Below are 21,906 nucleotides of genomic sequence, written 5' to 3' on the forward strand. Positions count from 1 at the left end.
CCCCTGGCCAGATGCCACCAATTATGCAGACACCAAACCCGTATCAGTATCTTGATCCCGTGTGTTGTAAGGCTTAGCAAGACAAGAAAGTTTGTGACAGCACAGGGATCCCATGAGCACTGTTCATGGATCCTACAATTAGCAGAACCTATAATCTCAGCAAAGACGCGTTTATGTTTTCTGCAAGGTCTGTTCACCCTGTGCCCAGTGTTGGCCTGCGTAGGATCATGACTGAGGCATTATGGGGCACCGCAGCCACATTCCCCAGCATGAAATGTGGTTTGAGAGTGCAGCAAGCTGCACAGCAGGGCTAGTGGTGAGGGCCTACATCTCTCTTGAGACTAGCACACAACCATACACTGGACTTGAGAAGGTCTGGAGAGTTCAAGGCACCACCTCTTGTACGTGTCCTGCTCCATGAGGGTAAAAGCAAGGGAGGGCATCCTACTGAGGGTGAAGATATGAGCAGGACTGGTCAGGAGACATCTCCTCCCCTCAGTGACAAACCAGCATGTGGTCTGAAGTGTCTGGTTTGCTTAACCAAGGCGAAGATCCTGGACAGGCTGCCAGGGGTGTCTGGCAATAGGATATTGCTTTTCTGCCTGCGTGAAACAAAGCAGCACAGTGTGTGTCACTCACCTGCAGGGAGGTTTCCCAAGTGGATGTGGGGGGTTTCTCTCCATGCTTTGTGTTTGCAGATATTCCTTGCTGCATTCCTTTAGATCCTTAACACGCACACTAAATGAGTGCCCGCCCTGGGGGAGCTCAGTTCTTCCATGCATGATCAGTTTTGTGGATTTCTGCCCTTTACACAAATTTCAGACGTATCTTTATTGGTGAGCATATGGCCTATGGGAATTTAGGCATTTTTAGGTTTTGGATGATTTATTATGGATCTGTGATGTACTTTCCAAGCAATAATAACTTGCACCCTGGGAGGAAATTAGGCTTTCTGTAAGACTCGATTGCCATTTAAAAGTGATCAGTGCACAAAAAGTAAATGAATGCAATTAAAAAAAAAAAGCTTTAAAAATAGTTATTTTTCTTAAGGAGAGCTAAGACTCACAGCTCTGTATTCCTGAGCAGCAAAGGAGCCAGGAGAACGATGTGATTTTCATGGTGGCAAAAGAGGACTGATCTGCATTAAAAATATGAACAAAATAAGAATTTAATCAGATATCAATCCTAATTAATAAAATCATAGAATCACAGAATGGCTTGGGTTGGAAGGGATCTCAAAGATCATCCGGTTCCAACCCCCTGCCATGGGCAGGGCAGACTTTGCTTATCCTGAGGTATATAAGATCCACAGATACCACCTTAGATTGGCAGTGGTGGACACCAGCACCTGAGGTTGTGACCTGGCTCGCAGCAGAAATGAGCTGCCCTTGGAGGAAGGAGTGATGCCCATTCATTTCCACCTCTGGAGGAAGCAGAAACTTGGCTTTATCTGTACAAGAGCATGTGCTGTTGGTATCCCCTTTCTAAACGTAGCCAGGAGAGATGATTTACAGCAAGGTGTAAAATCCTCATCATGCACCCAATTATGCTCTACTACACTATAGGGGGATATTTCTTTCTGAGTCCATCTGTTGATGCGACCATACCCTGAAGCATGTGGATTGATTGCCCTCGTGGTTTTATTCTCCTAGTTAGTGTAACAGCTGATGCTTTACTTTTATTCATGTGAATAACTAAGGCTTTTTGAGGCTTTGAAAATTATGATTAATTGTGCAAGGAAAATCAATAATGGAACTGCTTACAAAGCTAGCTTGATTTGGGAGTGATCCCGAAGACAGCTGCCTTCTCTGAGAGTGATGGAAAAAGTTGGAGAAAAGCAATAGCGTAAAAATTCCAGACTCTCCCCCTTTTCTTTTTTTTTTTTTTTTTTTTTGGTGATGTTCGTCATGGGATTAACTCTTTCAGGAGCAAGCATGAGCTTTATTACAGGCTAATATTACCAGCCCGCAGAAGCAAAACCTCAAGTCCATTAAAAACAAAAACAAAAAAAAGAATATTAGTTAAACAGTGGTGATAAGTGAAAATGCTTCCACATCCTTACCAAAATCCAAATTTTCCCACACGTCTGGGTCTGTGACAGCTTTATTTTTCACCGGAGATGAGAGATAGGGATGAAGAACTAGTAAGGCATTCATCGCAGCATCTCCACCGACAGATCTTATTCCCTTTTGCGCACTGACAGGTGCCAGCACTTTGCCTCGGGTTAAACATCCCAATTTTTCTCCATTTCCCAAAGGAGAGCATTTTCAGAGCTCACGTGTGCCAGACTCTAAACCTCCAGATAAGCGATGCCATCTTGCGGCTCGCTGGCACTGCTGCACTGGTGCCAGGGCTCACAGGGGGTGATGTGTGCTCAGCCAACCCACAGCGCTACTTTGTTAGGTTTGTCCCACTTTCAGCTATGTGCTGCACACTTCCCCATCAGCACGCAGCCCTGCTCACAGCAAAGACCACACGTTTGGCTTTGTAGAACACTTTATTTGGAGAGACTTCTCATATCATTGGATATCGGCTCTTTATTAAGGCATTCTGAAGGGGCTAGAGGAGGGGGGGGAGGAAACTGAGACTGTATCAACAGGATCGCATTAAGGCAAAATTCCCTCCTTCTGCATTTCACCACAGCAAAAATCCACGTGAAGGCCAGGACAGAAAATGACTCACGCCAAGGAAGAGATTCAGTGCAAACACCCGCTGACCATCCATGGATGGGGTGAGGTTCTCAGCTGGGGCAGTCTGCAAGAGCCCCGGGAGCTGCTCAGCTGAGGATCCTGGCCTGGGTTCAGGGAAGCATTGAAATGTGTGTTTCGTTTGTAAGCACACATTTAAATGCTCTTCCAAATCAGGGCCACAGCCCTTTGAGTGCAAGTCTGTACAGTTCACCATTTAATTTTTATTCAGTACATAAATATATTGTTCTGCATCCCTTTGGTTAACTTCTTACCTCTGGTTTCTTATTGCTGCTAACTGAGTGTACCCCCTTGGTTTCCTTAACACGTTTTTCATTTCTATCATGCTTTGCAGTCTGCTTACATTTTAAGTGTATTATGGCATGAAAATGAATTATCCTTTGGGGAGCATTCCTCGCAGAGGCTCCAGAGCTTGGCTTCTCCTGGAGGAACTGGGTACAACGTGGTGCCACGAGTGGTAATGTAGTCTGTGAGCAATGCCAGCAGTGGCGGAGGCAGAGCTTGCAGGGAAAGATACTGCACAGATCACATACCAGCAGCACACAGCAGACCCAAACACTTTTCCCTTTCCATGAGCATTCCCTAAGAGGATTCTACCATTCCAAAAATATAGTCACTAATATTTGCGTTGGTTGAGGAAACCTGCTTTGCAACCCCTGGTGCAAACTGAAGGAAGTATGGCAGAAACACTGCCAGAAGCGTGAAGACGTTTTCAGGCAAAAGCAGCATACAACATTTCATAATCCTAAAAGCCATCTGCACGTCCACAGACAAAGATCTCCAGGTGACCTCTGCCAGATAATTCTGGTATCCGTTACTTTGTGGTTACACGTAGGCTTCCTGGAAAACTTATTCAGGAATATGAAATGGTTATGTCTAGCAAAGTGGAAAGTAAGGCAAAGAAATCAAGCATATTTTTCTGTTTGAAATAAAACATTTTCTGGATACACGACTTTCGTATGATCTGGCACCATGTATAATATTCATGCCTTACAAGCATGAAGACCTTGCATGTTTCCTTGATACAGAGAAGAGCATCCAGTTTGAGGGAATCAAAAGGGTGAATACCAGGCATCAGTGCAAGTCTCTTGTGCTTTAAACTTTCTTCATTCCTTTTCCCATAAGGCAAGCAAACACTGTCATAACCATTTTGGGTTTTACTTCAACCAGGTCTTCTGGAAGGGCGTAGACTCTTGCTCCAATTTTTCTCGCCATGGAGATGGCATATCTGCATTGCAAGTGGAGAAAAACAACACAAAGAAATAAATCAGTGCAGTAGCATTAATATTCCCTTTGTTAAGAAGTTTTTTCATGATCAATACCAGAGTGGGTTGGGAACTTTCTTAGTGGTTCACCAAAATTAAACTGTTCTATAGGAGCATGAGAGCCGTGTTTGTAAGGCACTAAATATCTTGTAAAAGATAGAGTATGAGCACCTGATCTAACTGTAGGTGTTCCTGTTCACTGCAGGGGAGTTGGACCAGATGGCCTTTAAGGGCCCATTCCAACTCAAGTCATTCTGATTTCTGTGATTCTAATGTTCTCTCATGGTCAGAGCGCTGATTACCTGCAGCACAGGTTAAACTCGTCTGAAACACATTTAGTCTCCCATGTTCTGAAAGATTATCCTGACAACACTGGTCTTGCTCCTTTTCTCGTTGCTTTTCCATCTTTGTATGTAAATAAATTCACAAGGATGGAAAGCACAAAGCTGATGCTGGTGGACAGTAGTGTTGTTGGAAATCAGTGTTTAGGGACTTCTTGAGTCCTACCCAAAATTTGTGATCTGACCTTTCCATCCCCTGTTCAGAGCGTGCTGTTGCAGGACTACTGGCTAATCTCCTGCGGGTATATGTCTTCTCTCTATCTTTACAAGAAAAATGCTAGAAAAATCCCAGTTTTTTTTCCACTGCAGAGCACATTCATCTGTGAAATCCCCTCACAAATGCAGAGAAACACTCATGAGAGAAAGAAAGGTAGGAAAAAAGTCAGAAGAAGACATGAGCTGAGGGATGAAAAAATGGAGTACAGGGAGGATCACACAGAGGGCATCAAGGAAAGGAAGGAACAGATGGTAGGAAATAAGAGGGTAAAAGAACAGTGGGAAAAGTATTTACAATAAATATTTGCAGCTGTGATTGCCTTGCAGTCATCTTTTTCTCTTTTGTAGCTGCCATGTAGCAAAGGAGAATCTAAGCTGATAAGAGACTGGGAAGTCATCCATGTAACTCTGAAAGGAGAGGGGATGATGCTCTCAGGATGGCTTCCTGCTAGGAAATCTTTTGCACTCCATAATGACAGTTTTTCAGGCAGGAATCCTGTCTCCCCTTTCTGCCTTAAATATGTCCTTGTGCCACCTGTATTTGACTGACAAGGTATCATGACCTCTAATTACTGGTTTTCCTGGCTTACGATTGTTGGCCTTATTCCCTATCTCCAAAAGAGTTTTAAATTTAATGAGCCAAAATAGGAGCTTGGGAAGCCAAGTGATCTTGATCCCATGAAGTGAATTATAAAGCAGGAATTGTGACATTATACACTTCATTTCCAGTGATAGCCTTTTTTAGTGCCTAACTTCTAGCCTTCATGCTTTTAATTCTGGAGGTTCTCAGCTGAGGATATGCCAGATGAGAATGATAGCAGAGTGGTTTAAAGATGATCAGGCAAGCCTGAGGACAGGGTTAACTGGAGTTGTGTCACTTGGGGTGAACATACTTAGCATTATTTAGCTTCTCCTCATCGTTAAGGTCCTCTGTTTTCAGGAGGTCATATTTGATTGATCCTGGTTGAATGGCATCAATGAGGTCAAGGACTGGCATGCTGGTGCTGATTTTGCTATCCTGCATGGATGAAAAACACAATTAGATGCAAGAACAGGAAGACATATCTCTCACAAAGCCAGAGTCCAGGCTCCAGAGCAATGGCAGCTCATTTGCCATTGAGATCTTTATGAAGTGCTGTTCAGCATGATTTTTCATCTAAGGCAGACTTGGAAACCTTTCATGGATTTTTTTTTTTTCCTGAATGCCTGAGTCAGTATTAAATCACAAGACAAAGTTCTGGGTTTGCTGGGTGGAAACCTCAGCGATGCAAACCTGCTGATGGGGAGTGACTGGGGACTTCAGTTGGTGCAAACTGATAATTTACATCCACTGCACATTTCCCAGCATGGGAAGTGGAAATGTATTAGGGAAACTGGAAGCTCTCTAGAATTGGAATGCCTCTGTGTACCTTGCAAAATAGTGCTCCAGCCCTGAATGGTACTACCAGATTGGAAGTGTACTGCTATTTTCAATACTGTCATTTCTAACTGTTGTTTAATAGTCAACAACACAGTATTTCTTGCCTAATTCCAGTTATCATCCCTGCTCCATACTTTGATTTCACGTGTCAAAATGGCATTCAGAGTGCTTTCTGTTATGTTCATATCATCTTTCCTCTACCTGTTCATAATAAACGCTCTTGAATAAAATCTACATATCTGAAAATGCCTTTAAAAGGGAATGAAAAATAACTAAACACTGTACTTGATTATATCACAATGTAGTGTGTGATAATATGCATATATATGCCTATATTCACATCATGTGTATAACACACACAAACACACTGCATAACAGATTCCTGAGCACAAACTTCTAATAACAATCTGTACCTTGAAACTGGAGATGGTTGAATCCTTGCCGGCTGCAGTCAGTGTTTCATTGACCCAGCTGACAATGATTTCATCGTTCACCTTCTCTCCACCACCAATATCTTCCAGGATACTCAGAGTGTACCTTAAGAGGAAAGCCAGAATGTCCCCATTTGCTCAAAGTCTACTGTACCCTCAGAACCACTCTGTACACGGGTAGCCTGACTTGGACAAACCCAATAGCCCTCTTTGACCCAATATCTCCCCACTCCCCATGCACTCAGAGAATATATGTATTTAATTATAACATACTCATTCATCTAATGGTTCTTATTCACCCCCAATTCCCTAATCATTGCTTTGGGAGTGTCAAAAGATTTTGATTCTTAAAATGCCTAAAAGGTCCCTCTCCTGGGATCTCAGTGCAAGTGACTCACTCTCCTACTGTTTTAAAAAACAATCACTGACTTTATAGGCAGAAGATAATTGTTCTCTTCTAAAACTGACCTTCTGCATAAACACAGACCTGATATGTTTTGCTTATATGACAGCATACACTCTGGAAAGATATCTCAAACTGATGGCAAGTAACCACCACATCCCTATATTAATCACCTGATAAACTCACAAGTTGCAGAATGTAATCTGTATTCAGTTCCTAGCCATCAGGTCTCTTTACACCTTATTATGGACAGACAGACACACAGAAATTAAAGTGGGAGCTGCTACCGAGCTGCATCTGCTCCAGGCAGCAGATTACAAAATTTCTGCATCAGTTCTTTGTTTCCAGTACTCCTCAATACAGAAACATTTCATCTTGTTTTTCTCTCTTCCATGCAATGAACATTCATTCATGCTATATGGATAGTGACAATAAATATCTTCTGCATGAATTGAATGTAATGGCCTTGGCCACAAGATAATGTGCTTCATGATCACATCCCTAACTAGGTTACCCTGTCTCTGCATCTATGTGCAAACAGATGAAAGAAAAAGCTGTAGCCTGTAAATCCTTCTTGTTAATAGCATCTGGAAACTACCACTATGCCAGCTGTGTATACACTCCTAAGCTTGTATTTGACTGCCATACCTCCTCATCAACTGCCAGATTAAGGCCAGTGTGAGCGTACGGTTTCCTTCATTCAGATCTTGTCCAGCAATGCCAACAAGGGAGAATTTGGCTTGGTTTTTTCCCAGTTCCACTGCATAGTTGCAATTTTCAAGCTGTTAATGACAGAATCAGTTAATATGGTTCAAAAATGTGGAAAGAAAGAAGTGGCTGACAAGACATCTACTGCTACTGTACATTCTTTGGATCACTTAGCCCATATCCTCCTAGGCAAACTGGTCTATCCTTTCTGACAGATAATATAGATAATATAGATAATATTTGACTACCAGCAGCCAGCATCGTCCCAAAGCTACTAAGATAAGAGTTAGCCTAGAAGGAAGTGTTATACTTGATCATCAGGGCTCATAACACACATTACCCTGGGAAATGTGAATCTGCAGCTCATAAGTACCTCCAGCAACATGGCACTGTGCTGAGACAAAGGATCAATGTCCCAGCCAATATTTCAGGTCAGTTAATCACCCTGCCCTAAGTGGATGGAGGTATTCACCCAGACAGCTTGGAGAAAGCTGCGTATTTAGCAGCAACTCTGTGATCTGTTCTTGAGGCACCTGATCAAGAATGCTTATCGTCACTGTCTTCATTTGATGTAGAGAGCAGTGGTCCAGACAGCAGCAATTAAGCTGGTGCCACATGACTCACGCTGAAAACACATTACAGTTGGTGACTAAAGCAGAAGCAAAAGTGGTCTGCAAATACAGTTTTCAAATATTGATACAAAAGGTGTCAAGTCTTTTTTACGTTAGCAATCCTATTCACTTGTCAACGGAGCTAATGTGAGTCAAACACGTTTTCTTTTCAGGATGAAAAATTATTCACTGACTAGACAAAGGAAAATCACGTGATGTGCTGTACTTGGGGCTTGAGAGCAACATGAGTGCTGGTATTGTTGCTTGAAATACTGTAGACATTCTCTGAGAGTAAGGCATTTCTACTGGAGGTATTCCAGCTTTCTGTACCTTTTTCATGTTGCCACCCAGTTTAGGATATGGTGGTTTGTTCACCCTGTTCCAGTCTACTGGCACTTTGATCTTCTCATAGAGCTGGAAGATAACCAAGGCATCTGACAGGTCACTGAAAACAACAAAAAAGATAGATCATTGACCAAAGAAATGAAAAAGGTATCCAGATGAAATATTAGTACATGTAAACTTAGTTTCCTAAATATATATATATATATATTTATACTTTTGGATCTTATATGCATATTCTTATAAGATCTAAAAGTTCTTTTATGTTTTCTGTTAACAATTTTCTGGCTGCATATATTGTCTGAAGGATGCGTAAGGCCTCTCCTTACCTATATAAGTGATTTACACGTGGAGTAACACCCAGGGAGTTCATCCAGTTCCTGAACGTCCTCTCTTCCCTTGTCTCACCTAAAACAACAGATCTATCAATCAACAGGCCTGCACACCGCAACACTCCAGCAAAGTATGTGTCTTGTGATGAAACCATAACTCAGAATTTACAGTGCTCTGAACCATAAACAGAATGAAACACTGGCTGACAAGAGAAATAAGAGAGCACGGTGCATGTAATATTTCTTTGTGCCCCAGATATTATAGTATTTAGGCAGACTGGCCTTGAAATGCCTTCAAAAATTCAAGAGCCCATGCCCTAGAATGAGCAGTTTCATTATGAGGCTTTTGAGAAACTTAAAAATAATTGAAAATATGGATTTATTCTGAGTATCTCTTTATAAACACAGCATACACTGACTAAATGCTAGAACAAACAGAGCACTTCCATTCATTCCAGCATTTAAGCACATGCTCAACCAGTTATTACACTGGTCCCATTGACCTCATGGACACCATATATTTTCTTACTTACAAGTACATGATTAAGTACTTTGATGATTCACACTATAAAGCTCAGAATTGCAAATGATTAACAGTTTTAACTGCCACTTGAACTGTTTCAGACAGTTTTTTTTATTTGCTGTAGCCAACTGCATAACTGATTTACTAGATATACTGCATACAAAAACAAATAATGGGCTGCCTTCTCCCAAAATCTTTGAACAACTGTTCCGCAGTGAGAATTAGATGCCCCCAGAAACAATTTAGATGTTTTCAATTCAGGTTTTTGTGAGCTATCTCTGTGCACCAAAGGAGAAGAAAATTAGCAAAAAAACTTCAAACGGTACCAAAAAGGGAAAAATACACTTCCTGTTGCCTTGTTTAATGATGGCTCTACAGATGATGCCTCAGAAAATTCTAAGTATTAGAAGTTGAAAGCTTTCATCGAGCATCATCTTTAAGAGAGTTTAGAATGTGAGAGCTGAGAGAGGCACTTTCAAGTGATTATTCCACAAGAATCACCACCTGCCTCAGAGTCAAAGTACTGCAAGGGATGAGGCTGCTGGGACAGGGCAAACAGGGGGATGTGAAGCACAGGACCATCAATGTGTATTGATATATATATATTGATGGTCCTGACCCCAGCCCAGAGTGGGCAAGTATTAGCTTTGTTTAAGATCAGATTCTTAAATTATGTCCTGAATTAAGGGAATGCCAGATCAACTATAATTTCATGCTAAGAAGCATGCTCAGTAGTCCATAGAGGCTCAGACATCCCACAGACATTTTCATCTTTAACATATCATGAACTCAAAGCTGGGGATACTGCGGCATAGGTGACCAGAAGCATTCCTTATGTGCATTTTCCTTACCTTCAATAGAGCTCCAGTCGATGTCCTGGTTCTCTGGCTTATGCAGGGCAGGGTATTTGTTAAACAAGTTGGCGATGAATGCCAAGTTTAGTTTGGGGTTCCCCCGGACAACGTCGGTGGCTGTGACGAACTGCCGGCATCCCAGCCGCTCTGCCTGCTGCAGCATGCACTCCGCACGCTGCACGTCATCCTTCTCCTGTGCCAGACAAAAATGGAGATGGTACCACGTCAGCATTACCCCACAGCCCAGCACTGTGTGCACACCACAGCTTCAGATGAGCTTTACCCATAATCCAGCCATCTTGCCATGTTTATTTTAGTTATATGTCACGTAAAAGGGGAAGGGTTGGATAAATTCCCAAATAAATGCATTTAAATATACTTGCTACATGTTAGTAGTTTATCAGTGTGGTTCAAGGGCTGTTGGATGGGGCTTTGAGCATCCTGCCCTAGTGGGAGGTGTCCCTGCTCATGGCAGTAGAGTTGGGCTAGATGATCTTTAAGGTCCTTTCTGACCCAAACTGTTCCTTGATTCTCTGAATATCTAATGGAAAGCAAAACACATCATTCATTTATTCAGCTTTGATTTCTGAAACGTACAATCATGTTGCTACACTGAGTTCTCTTGTTCTGTTTTCTTAGTGCGACTTGGTGTTGACCGGCAATGCAAGTAACAGACAGAAAATATTGGCATTTACTCTAAACTCATCTCATCTTACCCTTAATCCTGACATGTCAATAGTAATAGCTGGAATGCCTTCTTCGTCTCCCTTGGGGGCAACTTGGTTCAGCAAATGATAATAAGCTCTTGAGTCCTGTGACAGACAGAGAAATTAAAGGGAGAAAAATTACATCTAAAGCCCAGATTTTGCGTGCCAGTGCTCTCTCGAACAATGTGCACACATGGTTCATTTTTATTACATCAATCACTGGACTACATAATTAAATTACTAAAGCTAGAAGCACTTAACTATCCCCATTTTATGCTGTGTTTGCCAGATCCATTTCTTCCCTAAGCCAATATGTATACACTACAGAAAGCTAAAAGCATGAGGCAAAATGCTGTGTTGCAGTTATAAAAAGAACAGCGACAATAAAGAGATGTAAGAATTGACTCAATATGAACATCAAATTAGAGATAAGAAAATGTATACCTTTATAATGCTGTAGAAGTCAGGCTGCTGAGCATTTAATAAAAGAAAATGCAGAAGGAGAAAGCAGAGGTTTAAAGCAGATTTCAAAGAAATGCTGGAACAGTTATAGAAGATAAAGCATAACTCTATAGGAAAACAGTTGATAACAACAGTATCAGCATTTTTTTCAGGCAAAAGGGCAGGGATGAGACAAGAATTTAACATGCTTTTGTGAAAGTTGCATCCATGTATGGAAAATATTAATCTAATTTCAAAAATGAAGAAGAACTGAACACAAAACTGCACGTTAGTGTGTAGAAGGACTTGACTTCTTAATCAAACAAATGCTCTTCTAAAATGTAAAGTAGATGACCTCATTTTTTTTTATTTTTACTGCTTCTTGTATAACAAATACCATTTATTGCCTATTTTTCCATCCCCAAAAATTCTTTATGTCCACTGTATCTGGAAGGCAGATATTTATACCAGAATTGAGGTGGAGGGACACACTTAATTCAGGAATGACTATAGAGAACTGAACTCTTGGCCTCCAAGAGGCAAATGTGTACCTTATTTTCCAACTGTAAACATGGCAAGCGTAGTTTTATCTTTCAGAAGGATTTAATTAGTTGCCCTCTCAGGCAGCCTATGGAAAGATGAAAAAGACTCCACACTCTTCCCTTTCCACAGATGTTCTGAGATCACCTTCATACCACTGAACCAAAACTCTGTTACAGTAGAAAATTATAATGTAGTGTCACTCCCAAACTCTTCTGTTATCTTCCCTGGTGCTTTTTTCTGTGTGTCCTTTAAGCCATGCTAAGTGACTCCTCCTATGTAGTACTGAAGGAAATACCAAATGGAGGAATTGGAAGAGCACCATCCTCTTCCCCCATACCCAGTTATATCTCCAGGTAGGATAAACTGGGTAGCCTTCCAAACCAAAGTCTAGAGGAATTTAGGGACATTTAGTGAGTACACGATCCTTCTCTGGATGACATGGTTTTGGGTGTGGAGCAGATGTTCTGCTGCTGTTGGTCAGTGCTCTTCATACCTTGATATCTGAGCTGAAGTTGTTGACCTTGTTGCATCCCGCATTCTCCAGGTGATAGTTTGCCCACCTCAGCAGCAGTTCCTCTGGAGACAACCTCATCAGATCTTCCAGGCTCTCTCCTTCTCTCAGAAGAGCAATTAAGGCTAATAGATACAAAAGAAATAAATAGTAAATGCCACATGCTGCATTATTTATTTGTTTGTTCACCATATACCTTAAAAACAAACAAACAAACAAAAAGCAGCAGAATGATAGGCAATAGGCAAAAGCTGTAATGGGAAAATTCTGATTAGATATGAGGAAAAACAATTTGCCACATAATGAGACCAACCCTGGGGCAGGATCCTCAGAGAGAGATGTCAGCTGGAAGAGGGATTCTCATGTTGATCATGGATTGATTTTTGATTAATGTTTTCTTCTTCTTTTTTGTTTTCTTCTTGGCACATATACTAGCAATGTGCAGAAAAAAAAAATGATGATGATATTCACTAGGTGGCATAGTACAGTGCACAATGAGGAGATCAGACAGGATGAACAGGGTGGTACTCAGTAACAAAAATTGAGTGAAATCCGATAGTTCCATGTTGAAAGACACTCACAGGGGAATTAATATGAATACCTGCTATTAGCTAGAAGCTTCTTATTACGAACAGAGGATGAGAACAATCTGAGTGTATTAGATGTCTTCCGAGCTCATCTGAGCCACCACGTGACATGACCAGGGGAAAAAACAAACATGATATTAGCCCACTCCAGGTATTTCCCATAGAAGTTGGGATGTATTACTGCCTTGATACTAGCTGCTCATGAGAGCTCTCTGGGAATACAATGCCCACATTCAAGAAGGAGAAATTTCACCTGGAACAGCTGTGAAGAAAGGATATCAGGTAAAGAGAGAACCCAAAAAATAAATCAAAATGATAGTGGCCTGTCTACCCTGACAAACTGAAGTCTGAGATGAGAAATAAAGGAAAAAATACCATTATGGGAAGAGAGCCACTAAGCAGGGTAAGGTGACCAGCTTCACCATCATTGCTCTGCAACAAAGGAATGGGAACTGGGAACTCTAGAAATTGATCTCTCTGGCTATGAAAGGGTTAGAAGGTACAAGGGGTGAAGCAATGATGGTAAAATCTGCATGGTAACAGGAGGAAAGTAGCGCCACTGCAGGCTGAGCAAGCTATCGAGAGGGGCAGGGAACACAGCATCAAGAAGAGATGCTGTGTGGTCTGCATGCAGAAATGCAAGGTCTCCCACTGAAGCAAGTTCATAGATAACTTTGGTACTGGTGAGACACATCTAAGTACTGTGTCCAGCATAGGGGTCCACAGTACAAGAGATAATGATGACTGCAGTGAGTTCAGTAGAAAGACACCAGCCAAGAGGGTGGCTGGAGTACATGATACATGAGAAGAGGATGAGAAAACTGGGTTTGTTCAGCCTGGAAGTAGTCCAGGAGGGGAAGCAGTCTTTAACAATTACAGAGGGGATGGAGTTGTAGTTTCCCCATCTGTACAGGGACAAGCAAAAAGACAAGAAGTTGCAGTCACAGGTGGGAGGAAGGGAAATTCCAATTAGATTTAAAAAAAAAAACAAAAACCACAATGAGAGTGACTGAGCACTGGAATAGGTTGCCCATATAGCATCAGAAAACACCTTTAGCAATTTTATCAGCCTTGAGGCTGGTCCTGCTGTAAGCTGGTGGTTGGATGGCCAGACCAGAGGATCTCCAGACAAAATTATTCCATGATTATATAAATCAAGTTTTCCAAAGAAAGGGAGATGTTTTGCACTGGTTTCACCAAAAGAAATGCAGTGTAGCATTTCCTTGATCCCAGGTTTAGCCAGAATTAATTTTGTGTTGACTGAAGTGCCAAAACACCAATACACCCGGATGTAGATCATCATTCCCAACCCAGTGAGCACGAAATTGGCTCTGCACAAACAAGCCTACACACAGCCTTGGAGTCTGGAGTGCCAAAACTTGTGGAGCGCAAGGGAAATGAGAGCAGTCAAGAAGACAGGTAATAAAGACTTAAATAAAACATTGAATTAAGATAGTTTTTAAAATAGTTGTGTTGAGAAGACTGTTTAGTGAGCACTGAAACCAAGAGCCACACATACCTTCATTCCTGCTGATTTCAATGTCAGCAAAGAGTCCAATTTTGATGACTTGCCATAAAAGACCCAAAACCAGATAAGGTTTGCCTTCTTTTAAGTCTTCAGCTCCAATGTTAACAACATGGCACCCAATGGCTGAAGCAGAGTTCAGGGCCAGGTTCAGATTTTCCTAGAGAAGAAAACTTCTGAATGATGTAATAACAGAGAGCTAAAGGTACAGGAATGAAACTCTATGGAAAAGCCCTAATACTCAAGACACAAATAAATTGCTAGTTGGCAAAGTATACAAAAAACATGCGGTCATAGGAAACAATATGAGTAAACCTGTTGTATTTTTAACCTCGCAATTCAACCATGGGCAGAACTGTTTAGGCCTCATTATTTTCTTTTTCAACACTGGGGTATGGAATCTAGGGCTGGGTGTGATAAGTAGAAGCAAAGGGCTTATGTAATTCACAGTGAGGGGCAGAAAGAAAAGTGATATTTCAGGAACATTATGTTCCTTCACCATTTCCTTCCCATTTAAAACAAAGAGCGTAAAAAAATCTGAGACATAAGTCTGCAATATTCAAAAAGGAGGCTTGTTAAACAGGGCAAGTAAAATAGACAAAAAAGCCTGGCAAATACAATTTTTCACACAGATTTGCAATTTTCAAATGAATTTCACTGCTGCTGGCATGACAGATAGATTTGATTAGGTATAAAACACAGGGAGAGACACAGTGTAAATTCTCACAAGCTGGAAAAATTGGAGCATTTCAAATTAATTATCTTTTCTCCACCAGACAGCTGTAAAAGGGTTAAGTTAAAGTGGAAGCTGTATTGATCAAATCATGTCTACATGTGACAGGGATTGATCTGGGTTGCATCACTAAGCGATGCTGCTGACCAAAACGATTATAACTGAAAAATGTGGTATACAGCATAAAAATCCAATTTAATGGCTTCTGAGCTTACTTGAGCCTGGCTAATGTTCCATCTAATCAGAGTAGCTGAGGGCTAAACTGGGTTAGGTTCACATCCATTCCATATATCTATTTATATTCTGTACCCAGTTATATAGATGTCATTCATATAAAAATATTTCTCTATGTACTGCTGTCTGAGAAACATAATAAACTTTAAATAGGTGAAAATTTTTTTGTCCAATTTTTAAATCATATTTATGTGCACATGATAGAAATAAAGGCAGGATTCAGTTTTCAAGGTGAAAAAGCACAGATTGTAAAGAACGGGCAAAGGCTCTTGTTCTACCTCAGACACGTCACACCCCATAGTACTGCCTGGACCACAGCTGATATTTGGGTGAGGACATCAGACTACAACACAGCAGTTGTGAATTCAAGTCCAATGCCTGGGTGAGCTGGGAGGGGGGTTTCAGCCTTCTGAGTGACTCCACCTAGAATTTTTCAGCGTATTATCCATCTAGTTGCCCTTGTATTCATATGGTGTCTACCACAAAGTTGTCCCAAGGTTTGACCTGGTAAACATTTATATACTGGTTTAAGTGGCTGTCTGGTGAAGTCCCCGGTGACTGGAGAAAGGGAAACATTACTCCCATTTTTAAGAACGGGAGAAAGGATGACCCAGAGAACTACAGGCCGGTGAGCCTCACCTCTGTGCCTGGGAAGATCATGGAGCAGATCCTCCTAGAAGACATGTTAAGGCACATACGTGACAAGGAGGTGATCCGAGACAGCCAGCATGGCTTCACCAAGGGCAGATCTTGCCTGACCAATCTGGTGGCCTTCTACGATGAAGTGACGGCATCGGTGGATGGGAGGTGGGCGATGGATGTCATCTACTTGGACTTCTCCAAAGCCTTTGACAGGGTCCCTCATCACATCCTTCTCTCCAAATTGGAGAGGTATGGATTTGAAGGATGGACTGTTTGGTGGGTTAAGAACTGGTTGGCTGGTCACAGCCAAAGGGTTGTGATAAATGGTTCTATGTCAGAGTGGAGGCCAGTCACGAGTGGTGTCCCCCAAGGCTCAGTCCTGGGACCAGTGCTCTTCAATGTCTTTATCAATGACATAGACGATGGAATCGAGTGTACCCTCAGCAAGTTTGCAGATGACACCAAGCTGAGCGGTGCAGTCAATACACTGGAAGGAAGGGAAGCTGTCCAGAGGGACCTGGACAGGCTGGACAAGTGGGCCCACGAGAACCTAATGAGGTTCAACAAGGCCAAGTGCAGGGTGCTGCACTTGGGCCAGGGCAATCCCAGGTATTTATACAACCTGGGGGAAGAAGTACTTGAAAGCAGCCCTGCGGAGAGGGACTTGGGGGTCCTGGTGGACGAGAAGCTGGACATGAGCCAGCAGTGTGCGCTGGCAGCCCGGAGGGCCAACTATGTTCTGGGCTGCATTAAAAGAGGAGTGGTCAGCAGGGAGAGGGAGGTGGTGGTCCCCCTCTACTCGGCTCTTGTGAGGCCCCATCTGGAGTACTGTGTCCAGGCCCGGGGCCCCCAGCATAAGAAGGACGTGGAGCTCTTGGAACGAGTGCAGAGGAGGGCAACCAAGATGATCAGAGGGCTGGAGCACCTCTCCTATGAGGAAAGGTTGAGGGAACTGGGCTTGTTTAGTTTGGAGAAGAGAAGGCTCCGTGGAGACCTCATTGTGGCCTTTCAATACTTGAAGGGAGCGTATAAACAGGAGGGGGATTGATTGTTTGTGAAGGTAGATAGCAATAGGACAAGGGGGAATGGTTTTAAGCTGAGACAGGGGAGATTTAAGTTAGATATTAGGAGGAAGTTTTTCACACAGAGGGTGGTGACGCACTGGAACAGGTTGCCCAGGGAGGTTGTGGATGCCCCGTCCCTGGAGGCATTCAAGGCCAGGCTGGATGTGGCTCTGGGCAGCCTGGTCTAGTGGCTGGCGACCCTGCACTTGGCAGGGGGGTTGAGACTCGATGATCTTTGAGGTCCTTTTCAACCCAAGCCATTCTATGATTCTATGATTCTATGATAAGTGCAAATACAACATTTGTTTAGTCCGATTACTCAAACGCTTAAGAGAAAACAGAAATACAAATCTTCTTGACCACGTGAATCTGGGCATCTCAGTTTGCCACAAACAACTTCAGCTGATTGTGCTGGGCAGAATGAAGTCCAGCCTTTGCTCTAAGCATTTATATTGGAGCATCCTATGTGGAAAAGCAAGGAATCCTGTTACATTTTTGTACCTGTATGGTGAAGGGTGTGAGTTTCTTCTTGTTGATTGTTCTCTCATCAATGGTATCTGGGACTGAAAAGTTGATCATCTTACTGGAAATACAAGAAAATACAACAAGAGATACACTAGTATTGACATGTGCAGATAGAGCTTTTGTCACTACACTACAAAAGAAGTCAAAGAGCTGGAGAGTTACTAAGTGAACATAGATAGTCATATTCTGCCTTTTACATGTGCACTCATACACACAATACTTGAGCAATTATTTTGAGTCAAATGCCAAATGTACTACAAACATGGGGCAAGAATACCATCATGTAAAGTGTACAAGATGTTTATTTTGCAGAAATTCCCGTGAAAGCACTCAATATCTTATGTTGCTTCATATGAAACCCTGAAGTCCCTGAACAAAAGTAGAAAAAAGTTAGCTACTGACGGCAAATTTCTCTGACCTCCTCTCATTGGAAAGGTCTGGAGGCAAAGAAAAATTCTCATTGAACATGAAAGAAGCGTAATCTTTTGAAATAGAATTGTTATTTACCAAAGCACTATGCCATCACCAACTGCCTGAAAGAGATCATCTGTTTCTGGGTTCATCGGGACAACATGTTTACAGTCAGGGTCCTTCTCCAGGGCTTTATTAATCCAGTTGACAAAGGCATACTTTTCTTCCTCTGTGGAAACAACATCAAATCCATCCATTTTCCATGTAACAAATTTGCCATCATTTTACTTACAAAAGTTGTTGGGGGAAAAGACTACTAAATCTGGGTGTGACCAAATAACAAACCTCTACAAGGGAAGAGGGCTCTGAGGAGACGGGCAAAAGTATGAGCTTGTGAGGCTCAAAGAAAGGTGAGGAAGGATGTATGGGGTGGCTGACTACAGCTGCTGCAAGGGAGCAGAACTTAGACTTGACACAAAGGGAATCGGGGGGAGCGTGTATTCTGTACAAATGACTACATGAGCTGAGTGAACCAGACAGCTGTGTAACTGTCCATCCCTAACTTAATCAGAGAATGCAAATGTTTGTCTTCCTGAGTTAGCCAGACCGGCATGGGGGTGTATAAATGACTTGGCCAACCACAGAGCAGAAAATCTGAAAAATGAACAAAATGAGATGACAAGTGCAATGGGCTTGAGTTCATTCAAATCCCTATAGTCCCTCCCACTCAGTGGCCCTGGTGGGGTCTTGCCCACATTATCAAAAAGGTCAGGAAACATTTGGTTTCAGATTTACAGAGGGACACATTTACTCCTGGTTGCTACCAGCACAGGACCCCCGTCCTTACCTGAGTAAGAGTGCTGTGTGCCGGCACTGGACTGCTCTGACGTCCCACCAATAGCACAGATCCCCTCCTTTTTGTTGATTTGTTTTCGGAATGATTTAGCAACGTCATCGCTCTTCAGGTTTTGGAAAATCTTTCAAGCAGAAGAGACAATTTTAAATTTTCAGAGAATTAAAGCAAACTAAAACCATGAGCTCTTTGGCCATGAGACATGTCCCCTCGTCTTTACATGTGAAGAAGCACAGCTTGTGCGTTACTTAGCAGATACGGGGGAAAATATGTGTACCTGCTCTGATACTTTCAAAGCCATGAAAAAGACCAGATCAGTAACAGAAACATCCACAGCATGAAACCATGGAGCTGAAGTCTGCAGGAGGAGCATGTTCGAAAGTTTCAGTTTGAGAAAAAGGCAAGCAAAAATCTGTTTCTCCACCCCAACGGAAATCCCACTATTTTAGCATTTTGCCCCAGTTCAGACCAGAGAAAGAACAAGTTATTGAAATTTCTTATAGACATCTAGCCATAGCATTATCTTTTCACAACTTATAACCAAAAAATTTCATCCTGCTGCATTAACCAAACCGAAAGATATTAAGTCTGTTCAATATGCAGCTGCACTCATTTGATTTGTCCCAGTTAACTGCAGGATTTCTAGTTCAGTAATGCCTTGCTCCCATTTTTTCCATTGGGGAACACCTTGGCAAAATGATGTGCTCATGGCTCTCCTGTGCCCTGGGATCCACCATTATCTGAGCATCACAGATAATGAGAACATTTTGGGGAAGAACAAACATTTTCCTGCAGAAAAGGCTCTTTCTGTGGAAAAGATATTCTCTGCTGATGCAATGAATTAAAAATTCCCAACTAGTTCTATTTTTTAGAAGTTGGTCTGCTTTTATTTTTCATTTTCTGTATTTACTCTCTGAAATAACATCCCACTTACAGAAATAAATTCATCAAAACTGATCCTGCCATCCTGTGTGGTTGTCAAATTCTGAACGAGCTCTCTGGCCTTATATCCTGGGAGAGGGAGGTTGGCTGCCTTCAAGACCTCTGTTAAATCATTGGCGTCAATGAAGCCATTCCCACTGATATCTGCAAAGATTAAAATGAACATTTAAGATTCTCCATCAGCTGAATGAAATTTTCTGCACACAAAATCTACTGTTTTTATTCCACCTGAGGAAGTGTACATTATACATAAAGATCTGTTATTCAGAAGTCCCTTATTTTCAACCACTGCAGGGGCATTTACAACCCAAGAAAAAATTACAATCACCATTTAACAAACAAAAATTCACAGTGGTGAATTTACATGTTTTAGACATGTAATAATCTCATAATGAAGCTACAATTAGATATATACAGTTGACATACGGACAATCATGTAAGTGATCGATGGAAAGACCATCCTGCCTAGAGAGCAGCGAAGAAAATGGATTTGATGCAATACTGAATCCAACCCTGGAGATGTTCAAGAAACATTTAGATGCTGTACTAAGGGACATGGTTTAGGGAGAAAATACTAGTGATAGGTGGACGGCTGGACTAGATGATCTTGGAGGTCTTTTACAACCTTGGTGATGCTATGATTCTATGGTTCTATACACCTTACACCTGTATATATTCAGAAGTGCAACTTGTGATTTTTGCTTCTTTTTACATCTAATATCATCAGTAGTCATGAGTTTAGAGGCATGGAAATGCACGTGGTCATGCTTAACAGAAATACGTGCATGCTCCTCTGGGATGGTGCTGACACAGACAGTCCTACCGAGCCTGCTGCAACGTCCATGGGAGGATTTTAGGAATAATATGGGTTAAATAGTCCTTTCTCCCCTACCAGTTTGTGAAAATCTCCACAGATAAAAAGAGAAACTGATTCTATTGCATGGAGAGCTTCTGTTATAAAGCAATATTTATATACAGTATTACATATAGTTCTAAATTGGTTTTTTTTTGTATTTGCTTTTTATAGATCTGTGAGTTTCTTGTTCTGCAGTCTCTTTCCCCAGAGCAGAAGCTGAGGTGATTTCAAAGAAGCGGGCATCAGTTTCCTGCGTGGTGAGCTGCAGTGAGCCACCACTTGCTGCATGCTGCAAAAAGGGCTGAGCTCAGATTAATACAGACTGCATAAAGCATTAGATCTATCTCTGAAGTCAAAAAAAGGCTCTGGTCTTGGAAACATCTGGAAGAGGAATGAGAGCATCCTTCCAGCCTTTGAATTGGGTACACTGGGCACACCCCATGCCCCAGTGTTTCAGGTTCCCAGCCTGGACTGCCGTGTGCTCAGAAACAAAAGCATCACCACCTGAAGCAGGAAGGACAACTGGTCAACACACAGCCCAGTGAGGCTGATGGATCTGATGGTTAAAGTTAGCAAGTGGTGAGAAATGCGAGGCAAAAGTAACCAGGGCTCAAAAGGTCACAGGAAAGGGATTACAAATTTTGTAGCCATTTGCACATTTGTCCCCCCCAGGCCTTTCCTCCTCAGAAGCGGTATTCAATTTGCATTTAAATAAAAATCTATTCCTTTCCCAGTCATCCTCTGGAGTAAGCAGCATTCTTAAGAAAACACTTCCAGCATGGTTTTCTGTTCAGGTTTCCAAGCTATTTCACAAAATCTGCTGCTCTGCCTCCAGTATGCTGCATAGCGTGCTGTGGTTTCGCTGGGAGCTCTGCAGGGCAGGCAGGACTCTCTGAGGTTTGTGACACAGCAGATCAGCACTGCTGGAAGCTCATTTCACCACAGCCAGCAAAAAGAGTTCACACCCGCGGCCTCTTGCACTCACCCACTTTGCTGAAGGCCTCGCGGAGCTCTGCCATCTCCTCCTCCGAAAAGTGCACTGCCGACGCCATGCTTCGTCTCTCCGAGGCACAGATCTGCAAGAAGAAAGCACATGTGCTCATGGGTTGCATCCTTGGGCTTATAAGCATCATGAAAAAGAGGGATTTTCACTATAGAAAGATTTTTTTTTTTTTTTA

General features: G+C 42.2%; 1 protein-coding gene across 4 annotated transcripts in view; it reads right to left on the reverse strand.

Moving 5' to 3' along the window:
* LCP1 (lymphocyte cytosolic protein 1) overlaps positions 2,479-21,906 on the reverse strand; it is a 47,547-nt gene continuing 28,119 nt past the window's right edge. For all 4 annotated transcript variants that reach the window (XM_021375840.1, XM_021375847.1, XM_021375820.1 and 1 more), the window contains exons 2-16: positions 21,714-21,804; positions 19,865-20,016; positions 18,925-19,054; positions 18,174-18,306; positions 17,643-17,724; positions 14,463-14,628; positions 12,339-12,481; positions 10,871-10,966; positions 10,152-10,347; positions 8,775-8,853; positions 8,434-8,548; positions 7,433-7,566; positions 6,364-6,487; positions 5,424-5,548; positions 2,479-3,936 (exon numbers count right to left, since the gene is read on the reverse strand). In XM_021375840.1, the coding sequence (XP_021231515.1) occupies positions 3,804-3,936; positions 5,424-5,548; positions 6,364-6,487; positions 7,433-7,566; positions 8,434-8,548; positions 8,775-8,853; positions 10,152-10,347; positions 10,871-10,966; positions 12,339-12,481; positions 14,463-14,628; positions 17,643-17,724; positions 18,174-18,306; positions 18,925-19,054; positions 19,865-20,016; positions 21,714-21,780 (1,875 nt within the window). In that variant the 5' untranslated portion in view covers positions 21,781-21,804 and the 3' untranslated portion in view covers positions 2,479-3,803. The remainder of the gene's footprint in view (positions 3,937-5,423; positions 5,549-6,363; positions 6,488-7,432; positions 7,567-8,433; positions 8,549-8,774; positions 8,854-10,151; positions 10,348-10,870; positions 10,967-12,338; positions 12,482-14,462; positions 14,629-17,642; positions 17,725-18,173; positions 18,307-18,924; positions 19,055-19,864; positions 20,017-21,713; positions 21,805-21,906) is intronic.

Source organism: Numida meleagris, chromosome 1 (genome assembly GCF_002078875.1).
Source record: "Numida meleagris isolate 19003 breed g44 Domestic line chromosome 1, NumMel1.0, whole genome shotgun sequence".
NCBI classification, from domain to species: domain Eukaryota; kingdom Metazoa; phylum Chordata; class Aves; order Galliformes; family Numididae; genus Numida; species Numida meleagris.